Source organism: Maniola hyperantus, chromosome 7, assembly GCF_902806685.2.
Source record: "Maniola hyperantus chromosome 7, iAphHyp1.2, whole genome shotgun sequence".
Classification (NCBI taxonomy): Eukaryota; Metazoa; Arthropoda; class Insecta; order Lepidoptera; family Nymphalidae; genus Maniola; species Maniola hyperantus.
This window is the reverse complement of record NC_048542.1, coordinates 8,154,344-8,168,558: the sequence shown is the minus strand read 5'-3', so window position 1 is coordinate 8,168,558 and position 14,215 is coordinate 8,154,344. Positions and strand designations below refer to the sequence as shown.

Here is a 14,215-nt window from a genome sequence, read left to right as displayed (position 1 = left end):
ACTTGTTTGTAAGCAAACTCTGAACTTAAAGTTGCCTTACTGTTAGTAGGCTCAGAAAATAAGGCGCAACGCTGCCTCGCACCCTCTAGTTTGCGACACTTTTCCTTCACCATTGCGACAGACTTAATGTCAACAAGAGCTAATTGTTCTGAGTAAAAGGGCGAATATTATGTAATAAAATTTGTAACTTTTGTTCTTCGGAAAGTGGTGTTGACAACCTTGAAAACATGCCAAACATTACAGCGAAATAGATAGACACAGGTTCTTCAGAGCCTTGTGTTCTTGCTCGAATTTCACCTAGCAACCTGTAGTCATAATCTACTGCATCAAATTCCTCTAAAAATAAAGTTCTCAATTCTGACCAAGACGAAACTTGACATTTGTTGCCTCTGTACCATAACAATGCTCGGCCTGTAAAAAGATGAAATGCAGAAACAAATAATTTTCCATCTGAAACGCCATAAGATCTTTTATATTCCTCAACGCGTTCGATGAAACTGCGCGGATCACCCTGTCCGTTGAAATTTAACTTCCACTTGGCCACATTTTTATCACCAGTGCAGTCAACGGCGGTACTCTCGGAATCCAGTGATTCGTCGTGAGACGACTCATTGTCAGCATCTAATCTGGAAATCAAACTCTGCAACTTTGTATGTAATTCACTCTTCCTACTTATTAAGCTGAGTTCGGAACACTGTATTCTCAAAATTCTAAAGTACAAATGTGAAGCTAAAGCTTTAGACCTACAGAGGGCATGTCTATCTTTAGTGTCAGAACACTTTTTTAATAAATCTTCTAAGTCTTGAAGTTTTTTAGTAATAACCCCTAACTCACTTTCAGAAGTGAAATCCGTCTCTAAAATTGATTCAGAAGGAATTTCCTGAATTAATTGTTTTAACTGTTTCTTTAAACCTAGCACTGTAGGTGCTGGAGTTTCGGAACGAATGGATACCTCATAACACAATTCGTCCTTCAAAAGTGAATGAAACTGGGCAAAAGTCTGTTCCATTGTGTTAAGTCAAAACACATTTAACAAAATATCGAGCTTGTGTAACTGTCTATGTTTAGCCTTATACAAATTGGTTAAACACAAACACAAAAGAAGTTATTTAAACTATTAAATATACACAAGCAAAATACACAACAAAAACAATATTCTTAAGTCTATCCTACTATTTTATCAATTATGTTCCTATTCCAAAATCTTGTTAATAATACAAGCACATATTATTACTAAAGTAAACAAAATATAACAAAATAAAACTTCCCAAAATTGAATAAATGATTGTAAGGTGCAGTATCACCTTTATGAGTACACAGTGTGTTACAACCTTTACAATTACAAAAGTAAACAGGCAGCAAAGTTGCAATGAACTCTGACTAGCATATTATCTTTCAAAAAAAAACAAAGAGATTGTGCAATGGTTTGATGACTGTTACTTTACACTTTTAACACATAACCTAAAATACAACAAAATCTGTTTCTAAATGTCACTTTAAACTACCAGCATTCACTTAACTTAACATGTTTTGTGTGTGAAGTAGCTTTTATCATAACCTTAACACAGCTCTAAACAAAATTTCAACAAAATAATGAAGTATCAAGTCACTGACAAAAAATTGTTCATAACTTCATACTTGAACTTAATGTAATCTCTGAATATAGTTTATATATTTAGTTTCACAAGTTGTAACTCTTAGTATTTATAAATGTATGTGTGTAACTAGTTAACAGGACATAGCGTTTCAAAACTTTAATTATACTAAGTTACCGGAATTTTCAAACATAAGATGTACTTACTATTGAAAGCAATACCCAACAACAACTCAGTTAAGCAATGTTTATTACTAAACTGAAGGCAAACATTCACTTATACACCTCAAAGGTAAGTCAAATAACATAATTGAACGGCATAAGCACCATTTATAATGTGTTAATTAAATAAGAAAAAAAACCAATGTTGGACTATACTCAGAAAATTACTTAAACTATCAAACAAAATTTCTAACTATTAGTTATTATTTAGTTAGTTAACCATAAAAACAGCTTAGTGCTCTTTGCAATGTGTCACTACTTAGAAAATTGTACAATCAGCGGAGTACATTTCATAAAATTCACAAAATTTCTCAAAATATACTGAAATAACTATATAAAAAAACGTTCGGGCGCCATTTGTAAGGGTGATAAATTGGGCGGAATAGAAATATACCCGGATACGGAATAATCTACCACCTTACAAAGATTAGAGGAAAAAAAAAAAATATAATTTTACTTACTTTACTTGATCTATCTACCTAGTAAAGAATAGAAGCTAGCCGTCGACTCCCTTGTAATGTATATGAGGTGTTATAAATGAAATTTGCTAGATGTTAGGCAAAATTGCTTTTAATGTAACTTTTACCGGGGTCGCTTAATACAAAATGATGGCTAATAATGCTTAGTTATTCTAGCTTAATGCCAAGACTTAATTTAGATACATTAGAATGCCTTAGGTAGATAGTACATAAAATCTATGTTTTAAATTTAAGATGCCATTGGCATGGAATAGACAATGACACAGTAAAATTCATAAAATTGTTTCAAAATAAAAGCTCAGTAGTAAAGACAGGGTTCTTACTGTACACATACACTAAGAAGGTTCACTAAACTGTTGCAGGATACAAACATTGGCTTACTTGTAGGTGCGAAGACTGCAAGGTAGCAGGACGGCATCGGCCAAGATCCAAAACTCAATTTATTTGATTCTTCACAACCGAAATGTTTCATTACAAAGATTTTCACCAAGTCTTATCCATAGAAATTAAGTTGCCAACGTGAATGTGCAAAAGAAATAAATACGAAAACCGAAAACTAAAAACTGAAGCTAAACGTAAAACGTAAACGTAAAACCCTGTAACAAAGAAAAACAAGATTATAATTTGTGCTGTGTGAAAATTTCGACACGTGGAATTTTCCCGATCAAACACAACTCACCTATTGAACTCCTGGCCACCAATGGTTTTCAGAAGTCCACCCACAACCCATTATCCTCGTTTATTTGGGAAGATAAAATAACTGGAACTGGAATGAAATCATAAAATTAGGATTTTCTCTAACCAAACCGCCATTTTGTCGAATCCACATTACTTGATTTTTCACTCACCATAATTGATGAAACATTGAAATACGTTAGGATGACTAACTTTATAACTATTGTATTTTCCCAGGCGAAGCCATGGGCGAAAAAGAAGTGAGATTTTCCTGGAACGAAAAAAATTCGTCTTCACATGTTGACTCCAGGAAAATTCTAAATCTCACCTATCGGTGTTGCCAGACGCAACCCGAGTGTGCCGCTCTCAGTTAGTTTGATCATAAAGCCAATTCATTTTTGAATATTTGCGGAACCTAAGGATATATTATAAGAACCGTTTTGTTAATGACTTAACAATAAACAAATGAAATTATGGTTTTATTTAATTATTTTGTTTTATTTTTACGACAATTGACAACGAAGCAAACGCCATCTATTGTGGCTCGAATGAACTCTGAACATCGACCCACGCGTAGTTCTGCACCTTGATGCTAGGTGGCACCAACATACTTTGAACAAAATAGATTTTACTTAAAAGCGAAACGCTAATTAGTAGTTCAAAATTTACAACGTCACAAACGAAGTGATGCTATAAGGGTTCCGTTTTTCCTTTTGAGGTACGGAACCCTAAAAATCTCAAATTATGTTTAAATATCTAGAATTTAGTTTCAATTGTATCTATTCAGCAAAGTAAGTAGGTAAGTATTAAGCTTGAAAATTTTAAGCTCACTCACTAGAAATAGGTTAACAAAACTAGAGTTGTTACTTGTTAGTTGTGTTGTTTATAACTTTCTAGATGCATTGCACTAACACAAATTAAAATGGGGAATGGATCACAATTCAAAATATTTCTGTATAAAAAATCTTGCTATTTTGGCTACACAGTCGACGCAGGTAGGTACAGGTAAGCTAATAACATATACAGACTATAGTAACAGCCATAACCCTTCCAGGTTAGCCCGCTTTCATCTTAGACCGCTATAACAACAAATAATAAAAATTTCAAAATCCATACTATCCATACTAATATTATAAATGCGAAAGTGTGTCTGTCTGTCTGTCTGCTAGCCTTTCACGGCCCATCCGTTCAACGAAATTCGGTACAGCGATAGCTTGCTTCCCGGGGAAGGACATTGGCTACTTTTTATCCCGGAAAATCAAAGAGTTGGCCCGGCCCGGACAAAGTCGCGGGCCTCATTTAGTATGCAATATTTTACGATGGCACGGAACTCTTCGTATGCGATTCCAACTCACACTTGACCGATTTTTATTGAAGTAACTTTTGAAATTATATCTTTAGCTTTTGTATTTTGACTTTGATGATGGCAATTTTACGGGTCTATCCTTTAATGAAAATATAATTATAAAGCCAATATTAAACTTTATACTGCTACTTATCTCGCTGGAAATTGTTTTACACGTTTACGACTTTTATATAAACGTCCTGTACGGTAAATTAAATAAAGCTCTTTACATTTTACGATACGACATCGGTACGACAATATTTTATCTTACATGTCATGTAGTTATATTTTTATGCAATCAACAACTAATATCATTTTAAACATAGGTAATAATAATTACAATTTCTAGCAGCCGTGTTAGGCTCTTCTCACACGGAGAGATGGCAACGCAACCTAAATTGCCTGCCGGCCGCAAAGGAACATCGGGTTCTGAGTTCTGACACGGCGCAACTCAAGTTTTAACGATTTCTATCTCGCGGCATCGTTAACCGGACACAAAAACATACGCCAAGTCCTGACTGCGTGAGAATGGGCATATTACACAAACTTCGTACCCCTTAGTGTCGCGCCGGGATGCCCTCGCGCGATGTTTGTCGTGCATCGTGAGAGGAGTGGTTACCAGTTGTGGCTCAAATATTCTTACTTCCAAGGCGACAGGTCACAGACAAATCGTCTTATATCGAAGTCCTCTCACAAACAGGGTTCCCTAACAACCCGTGACCGGTTTAATCCGGCTCGGAGCGGACTAGGGTCGGTAAATCACGTTTAAAATTTTAAAACACCACGCGGCACTCGGTTTATTTTACAGCCTCAGTTCGCTAGAATTTTTATTAGAATTCATTCTCACACTAGCTATAATTCATTTTACTACCTAATAACTACAATAAGATTTAACGATTATGATATATTTATTTTTAACTAAGTAAGTGCCGATTTCACCAACGTCGAATAACGTTTAACCGAGGATTAAATTGGGCATAATGACAATTTATATATTGAAAAACTATCAAAATTTCAATAATAAATAAAATCGAATAAGACTTGATTTACGTTGGTGAAATCAGCCCTAAGAGTACTTAATCCTTAGAATAAATCTGAACCTGAACTTAATCTTACAAGTACCAGTATGATTGTTATTTTTGGGTATTAATAATAATTGAGTGATGATCATTGATATACAGGTTAACTGATAACTCGACTGGTAGGACTTGATTTTCGTCTGTTCGTCAGTCTGTTAACTACGAAAATTTTAAATGAAAAAATTAGAAGTTTTTTTTTAAATTTGGTCTTTCGACTTAAGTGACAAGTTCTGGATAATTTATGAAAAAACGCTAAATATCTCGAAAACAATGTATGGTACGCGACAGGTCAAGATGGCAGTCAGTCCCCACCCCGATTGCCAAGTACCATCTCGATCTGTCGCGTACTATAGGTACGTATACCACAAAACCCTCGGAAAATGTATTATAAAAAAATAAAATTAAAACTAGCTGACCCGACTTCGCTCCAGTGAAGTATTTCTGAGTATCCTAACATACTCAAGTTTCTAAAGTCACTTGTTTTATTTGTGTGGCCTAACTTAGTAAATCCTAGAAACATAATTATAATAAGGTCTATGAAAGTTATCAAAACTTACCGAAAACAATAAATTCTCATAATGTTCTGTTATGACAATATAATCTTAACCCAAAACATCGTAGGGGTCTTATTTGCGTACATGAATATTCGAAAAGCAAAGTTTGAACTTAGGTGCTCGTGGCAAAACATAATTCAAGTTGTAACTTTGTTTGCAGAGTCAGAGTGGTAATTGCTTCCAAAGTAGGTTATGAAAAATCCGTTTTATGGCTGGAGTCCGAGATACCTATTAAGAAACACTCAGTCTTAACTTCTTTTTAGGGTTACGTACTTCAAAAGGAAAAAAGGAACTACTTCAGGAGGAAAAAGTAAAACATAATATCACTTCGCTGTCCGTCTGTCTGTCAAGAGTCAAGACCGTTTTCCGCAGTAACGCGTCGAGGTCAAGTACGGTCCCTTAGAGTTGTAAAAAAATCAAGCTTTAACGCATTAAAAAAATACGGCCAATCCTGCAACTAACTAAAAGATAATTTAAGCAACAAAATAATTAGGTACCTACACTTAAGTATACTTCCAAGGTACAGAACCCTCGCTACTCGAGTTAAACGCTTTATTATAAGGGTTTTTTTTTTAAATAGATATAGCGAGCAATCGAGCAGGCGGGTCACCTGATGTTAAGTGATTACCGCCGCCCATGAACATTTGCAGCACCAGAGGAGCCGCCGATGCGTTGCCGGCCTTTTAGGAATTTGTTGGTCCGCCCCTTGAAGTATTTGATTTATAACAAGATCTTGATAAGTCTTTTTATTCGAACAGGTAACTTTTTTAAAGCAGGTATTTATAGAAATTATTGATAATTATAAACTTTAGTTCTTGGATTAAGATTGAAACAAGATTGGATTGGATTAGGTACATATTCAGCTGCATAATATCTCAAGAGAAATTCTAAGATTGTCCGATCCCTACTGGAGCAATTTCTGATCATATCTCTTCCTATCTTTGATTCAAAAGGAAGGCTGGCATTTTAACTTTTGAGCCAATGCAACCACGAGAGTATTATGAGCATGTTATGGTCAGTGTACGTTTGTCGGCTATTTAGTTCCCACATAATTTCAAAACTAAGGTCTCATAGTGTAAATGCCTTTCTTTGGTTTTGCACTTAGGTATGTTTTATTTGTGTACTATTCCTAAATTATGTGGCGTTTAGAATGTTATGGATTTCAATTTAATTCAATTTAAATTCATTAACTCTTCTTTATTTGCGTGCCATTCCGTCATATAGCAGCCAATGCCAAATCATAAAGCTCAAGTCTTTACCAACAAAAGAGGAATTGAGTAAATAGCATGTACCCATGTACAATAAGCCCTATTTAACTAACGAGCACTCTGCAGTTAATAGCAGTGTTCCCCGCACCGTTAAGTGTTGCGATCTATCTCTCTGAGTGTACCCCTATATGTTTGTACCCCCATTTAGAACGCCCGTAGAGACGTTTGTGGGAAGAATTCACTAAAGGTAGGTATAGGTAATTTAAATTACTGATATAAGTACACCGACAAGAACATTTACCCAACTTTAAATACCTGCGTGAAACTAGTACGGTCTTCAAGCATTTTCCCTTTTTACAAATACTAGATTATTTCCGCGGTTTCGTCCACGTGGCCTACACAAATTTTATACCCATATTTTGGTTGAATTTCAAAAATCCTTTCTTAGCGGATGTCTACGTCATAATAGCTATCTGCATGCCAAACAGCCCGATCCGTCCAGTAGTTTTTTTTTGAGCTGTGCTTTGATCAGTCAGTCAGTCAGTCAATCAGTCAGTGAGCTTTTCATTTTATATATTTAGATTATTAAGAGGTCAAAGTAGTTTGTATGTAGGAGTTAGGTGATCTCCGCAACCATTTATCCGATTCTGATTGATTGATGATTTTTTTTTAATTATTCTCTTTAATAATGAATTCTAGCCCCATAAACTACCGCTATACAAAAAATCACGTCATATTATTACTATAGTCCAAGACCTTAATCCGAAGTACTATTACTTATAGGCTGTAAGTAAATTATATCAAACGGATGAAGTCAGGGGCAAAAGTTATTTTGTTATTTATAAAACGTGGAGATTCAAGCCAAAATAGGTTACACAAATCTTTCATATAAATGGGAAAGTGTTTTTGTTTGTTGGTTTGTCCTTCAATCACGCGGCGACGGAGAAACGGATCGGTCTGATTTTTTGCACGAATATAGTAATTAAAGACCTGGAGAGTACCATAAGCTACTTTTTATTCCAGAAAATAAAAGAGTTTCCACGGGATTTATAAAAAGCTAAATTCACGCGGACAAAATCTCGGGCATCAGCTATGTAGTTACTCGTAGTTCATATTTGGGCTAGGTGACTTTAAACAAACCTGTCTCTTAATTACTAGTCATCTTTAAATTTTCTTTATCTCTGTAGGTAGGTACTCTAATCTATATTTGCAATTATCCTTGTCAAAGCTGATTTAGATATGCGATCGAAGTTGATTCATTATACCTACCTAACTCCTGTATGATTCGAGACAAAATATTCAATAGTAAGTAACTTATTTTTATTTCAAGTCGATACTAAATCCATCCATGTCAGAATCATACGCCATTTTCAACCTCTTCTTTTGCCTGAGCGACGGCAATGTAGTTATAACAGTTGTAGGCTCTGCTGTGGTTTCTGTGGTGGTAGTAGTAGTCTCAACTGTTTCGGCTTCCGTAACGGGTAAATAAGTCGGCCTCTTCTTCTTGATCTTCAGCTCTGGGATGTAACGGAAGGGATCCACTGTTGTTGTGCGTTTCTTGCCGCGGTAGTAGCCAGGCATCTGGATTGTAAAGTTTATTAGTTTTTTTTAATTCAGATACAATTTAGGCCTTGACTGGAATTTCACCTGGTGGTAAGTGATGATGCAGTCTAAATGGCGACCTATCCTGTACGAACGACAAATCGCTTGGCGGTAAACAGCTTTACCGGCAGGGTAGTAACTAGCCACGGCTGAAGCCTCCCACCAGACCAGACCAGAAATTTATAAATTATAAAATTTCAAATCTCTGCCAGGAATCGAACCCGGGACCTCCCACTAATAAGACCACAGCGCTTACCACTGCGCTAGGAAAGTCGTCGGGTGGTAGTAGTAGATTAGTTAAAACAAAAAAAAACTAGTTTTTGAGTACCAATAAATTAGAATAGAAAATTCCATGATCACCTTCATTCTCTATCATGAATACTTCTCGCTAGATGACTATAGTGTCTCTTTGAACTTTGTCGTTTTAGCACACGAGTATAGATTCCAAATTTCTACAGATGCATAGCAGCATATCAGATGCATAAACACATGCATGATACCAGAGAGATGAGGTAAGACGATAACACCAATTTGAATAAATATTGTTATATAGAATTATCAGGTCATCTTTCAAAACTTTGATTAGTCGACTGTACACATCTCCTCTCCAATCTGCTTATGTGAAAACCGGGTCTTAATACTGAAAAATCTAAATATTTGGATAGGGTCGGTTTTGTTTTCAATGTGCGGTTTGATATATTATGAAGTTGATATCGATACTTACCGTTTCATTGACAGTTTCAATCCAATCTGCATAAGCACCGACCAGAGTGAATACTGTAGGAGCGTTAGGTAACCCGCAGACAGCTGGGCCAAACGATATGATGCCCACTAGCTTTCCAGCTAACACTGCTGGACCACCGGCGTCATGCTAGGAAATATTAACAATATGCAAAATCAAACTGGAATTTATAGAACAAGACTACTGTAACTTTCACAGCGAGGATTTAGATTTTTTTTTAATCTCGTGGAAACTTTTTCAATCTTCCGATATAAAAAGTAGCCTATATCCGTGTACGGGGATATAAGCTATCTTTGTAGCCGGTAGTTGCAGAGACAGCTAAGCGTTGGTTAAATGGATGGGCCTGAAAAAGTAATATGGGTTTATATGGGTTTAATTGGTATGGGTTTAATTCTAATAGGTATTATGGATTTTTAAAAAGGGTTAAAAGTTATACTTGCAAGTACACCGTAAAATGTATGATTATTTTTATTATAACACAGACCGTATAGTACGCAACAGGTTGAAATGGCAATCGGGGAGGGAACGCCCCGCACACCCGCACAGCCCCCGCGCTAACCCGGTGCGGGCAAGCACGGTTGACGTGCGGGTGTTTATTGGTCTACCAATTGAAGTGTTAGATGGCACGTTAGGGATAATACATGAGTTAAAAGAAAAACTGATAATAGTATTATAGTAATAAGTAAAAATCTTACATCGCATGCTCCTTCTCCAGTTGTAAACGTACCGGCGCAAAACATCGTAGACGATATAAACTTCCTGAAAGGAATCTTGTTTAATTTAAACCACAATCGTAAAAAATCTGATGTGTTAAGTAAAGCACTTACTCTCCATATACCTCCTTGCAAAATACATTTGGATATACAGGCAGAAGTTTTCGATTTAAAAACACTGGTTGATATGGTAACTTCTGAGACATCTAAAACATTAAAATCTTAAATTAAATAAGATATAATTTAACAAATTCTGCAAAATTATTATAAGCTCATTTTATCATTGTTTAGGCATCTTAACATTCTTCTCCTATTGCTGATAAATTAATTATTATTGGCGTGTTGTTTAATAGTCATAATAATCCTTTAGCTAATGGTTTTGTGGTTGTGGTGTACAATAAGTGTGTTAATTCATTCATTACTTCATATAACTTTGCTTTTTGCTTAGTGGTCATACCTCGTTTATTTTTCCTTTCACATGCTTTACATACACACGGCAACATTGCACTGTTCAAGTATACTTTATTCCAGACTTGGTATTCAAAATATTTTTTTCTTACCCGCTTCAAAATAGGTACATAATACAACGAGCCGACACGACAGGCATTCTGACGGAGGTGGTTCAGTTTTCCAGGCACGTACGCATTATACCGTTTTAGTACATAATAGTCAATAATACCTTCAAGGTGGTTTTAGGAAGATACCTTTGTATCATACAATATACATTAAATACAACGGGCGACTATAACCTAACAAATAATCGACCCAGTAACCCGTGAAGCTCATATCATAGGTACTCACAATATATGTGAAATAATTTAAAGAAATAATTACCTTCGTAACGCCCCATCCAAGGACTAGAACTTCGGAAGTGGGAGCAATGCCGTAACTATTATGTGATATATCGATAAGTTTTGGAATTCTGTGATAGCTGAAATACAGATGTCGACGAAAACGCACCACTGCTATGTTGTTACGAAGAGTACGTGGATTGTAACTAGGATGAAAATATACCTAAAAAAAGAAAATTCTATAATATTTTAGTTCAGAATATCATATCAGAATTATTATCAGAGTTTCCTACCAACTACAACCTGGGTATCTTTAAAACAAGAGTGAATAGGCATCTTCTAGGTAAACGCGTCCCATCTTAGGCCGCATCATCACTTTCCATCAGGTGTGATTGCGGTCAAGCGTTTGCCTATAATGAATTAAAAAAAAATACATAAATTCTGGTTGTAAGGCATTTATCTACATACGATCAATAGAATTAATCAAATACATTTGGAAAGTTAAACCTTTATCTAAACATCCCAATCATTACAGCAGTTTGCAAAAAAAACTAATTAGGTACATTAATATATACACATATGCAAGAATTGCTCGCTTTAACTTGTAAGATTTGTACAAAACTAAGGTACCTATAATAACGTCTATCGTAAAATATCAAGTTTGAAACAAGTCAGACAAACCCAATATTTCACGACCAAAAACTTTAACATTTTGTTACATTCAATAATATTATCGAAATTGCAAAGTTGGATACAAATGGAAATAGTTCTAGAAAACTTTCCCGGTGGTATACCTCAAGCGCTTCGACCAGGTCCCCTCCAATCCTGCTGTGATTACTACCTACTCTTACACTTAATACACTAGGATTTTCACGGAAGAATCGGTTGTTATGCAACCTGTAATAAAAAGCTTCAATATTAATATCTACAGTAATAAATAGTTTTAGTATTATAATTATTGTTTTGTAGTAGGCATATCAAACATACAGTTGTAAACAAGCTGCGGAAGTTAGAACCAGATCATGCCAATAAATAACTCCTCCGCACCAAAATCTGCCCATTACGTGAACAGACACCATAAAAGGATAGTATCGAACCGTTGTCCTTTCTCCTTTGAATATCCTTCGCCCATCATGTCGATGAAATTCTTGTAGATCTTCAAGTTCTTTTTGGGGGTCTGAAATTGTTTTTATTGAAAACTCATATTGTATGTAGGTAAATTTTTATGTATACTTGGGATGGGGAAACTAATATAGTAAAGCTGGATTCAGGCGGTGCAAGACCGCGGCGTGTGGAAGTCCATACAAGAGACCAATGTCCAGATGTGGACGTCTATCGATTGTTGATGATGATGATGAATATAGTTCAGTCACATTTTTTAAGTCACATTTCGAAGTAGATAAATAATCGTTCTTTATATCCTCCAATAATAAGTTAATCTAAGGAACAAGATTATTTAGGTAGGTACATAAATATAATTTACTAAACTTATTATCGACACGTAATTTTATTTGAAACAAAAAGAAATGATTACCCCAGTACTTATTATCTTCTTTTCTAAAATTGAATTTGTGGTCATCTTTAGGAACTTGCGCAATTAGTTTGTCAACGACGTTAGTTATCAAGTCATGATCGATTTCTTGGGTATCAGAGATGCTTTTCATCATTTTTCTTGCGGATTTTGACAATTGGCTTCTTCTATCACTTTCTGATAAAATTTTCATAACATCATCCCTGTTCATTTTTTCTTTTAACTTTAAGTACAAGTTTTTAGGTTCAGATTCCAATAAAAAACGAAAATGGTCGGATTCATTTAAAGCATTGAAAAAATTTGTTTCATTCAAATGTGTTTTCATCGTTTCATTTAGTAAAAACTCATTATACTTATCTTTGTCTATTACATAGCTATCTATTTTATCAAGTTTTTGTTTCAATTCTTGTATTCTGGTATTTTCTTCATCTGCCCCAAGAAATGTCACTAATGATGATGCTATCTCATTGACCCCTATTTTGTATACGCGTTTCAATTTTTCTGTTTCGTTCTGCCCATTTAACAAAAATATAAAACTGGAAAATATGAAACTGTAAATAATGTATGTTCGGAACATTGAGTATTTTTGACCAAACGCTTTTGTATAATACTGTTTCTACATTTTTATCGCCAGTAAATTTTATTGATCTGTGCAATGTGAAGTACGTTCTCATAAATTTTTATTTATAGAAATAAATTTTATTGGTTTTTACATAGGTACATTCGCCGACGATTTTAAACTTTATTATTTGCCTCTTACGTGTGGCTTATTTTATGATACCATTTAATAATTCAGTATTTTTTGAAGCTCATCGTTTGAGGCCTATATATAGGTATTATAATTTATTTAATTTACATAAAAATACTTAATTAACCATTGATCGTTCAAATTAGATAGAGTTTAAATAGGTGCTTAGAGGTGGGTAGCTTGTTTATTCGCATGGTTCAATATTATCTCTTTGTGAGAATTCGATTTTTTGGGGTTTCTTTTACGGTTTGTTGCTCTGTCTTAGCTCGGAAATGAAATATTTCATACACCAAAAATATGTTGTTCATAATAGTTATGTACCGAACCCTAGAAGAGCGAGGCCTCGACTCGCATTTGGTCGGTTTTTTTATTTTGTATCTTGTATATTGTACATTGTAAGCTCATATTACATTATGTACTCAATTTAAGCGTGTCAAAAAGAAAGACGTTTCTTTTGATTAGCGAGTTTTATCAGGGCACGTGGGCGGTAAAAATATATGATTAAAGCCCACGAAAAAAAAAGAAAGCTTTCTTGTAAGTTATGCTAAGTTAGCGAAAAAAAGGTAGACATTAAATTAGATCGAAATCTTTGCCTGAGGCTCACATACTGCGCAGGTGTTTTTTATCAGTCATATTATTATACAAAATTGCTTCAAAGAAAATGTTCTTGATTTATAATTCGTCTAAATATACGTTCGAAAATAATAGGCACTAAAATCTACATAAAGTATTAATCGTGGTACGTGGTGGTGGTAGCTGGTACCAGCTATTTACATTACTTACAAGGTGAACAAAAAATAACTTAGCTGACGTGAAATTTAATGCGATTTTTACAATCATTTATACGAAGTATTTAGATGTTTAGATGTGTCAACACATGCACATTCTTAGAACAGGCAAGCGCACCCGTAGGTCAGTTGTGGAGTAATAAG

At 34.9% G+C, this 14,215-nt stretch overlaps 2 protein-coding genes across 4 annotated transcripts in view; one reads left to right on the top strand and one right to left on the bottom strand.

Moving 5' to 3' along the window:
• LOC117983993 (inactive dipeptidyl peptidase 10) overlaps positions 1-14,215 on the top strand; it is a 279,553-nt gene that overhangs the window by 71,384 nt on the left and 193,954 nt on the right. The gene's annotated exons all lie outside the window — the stretch shown is intronic.
• On the bottom strand, positions 8,439-13,217 carry LOC117983428 (uncharacterized). Its single transcript, XM_034969974.2, has 8 exons — positions 12,539-13,217; positions 11,992-12,181; positions 11,799-11,901; positions 11,048-11,227; positions 10,328-10,419; positions 10,196-10,259; positions 9,483-9,629; positions 8,439-8,737 (listed from the first exon to the last, which is right to left on the bottom strand). The coding sequence occupies exons 1-8, from the start codon at positions 13,110-13,112 to the stop codon at positions 8,477-8,479; spliced, it is 1,611 nt and encodes a 536-aa protein (XP_034825865.1). The 5' UTR covers positions 13,113-13,217; the 3' UTR covers positions 8,439-8,476.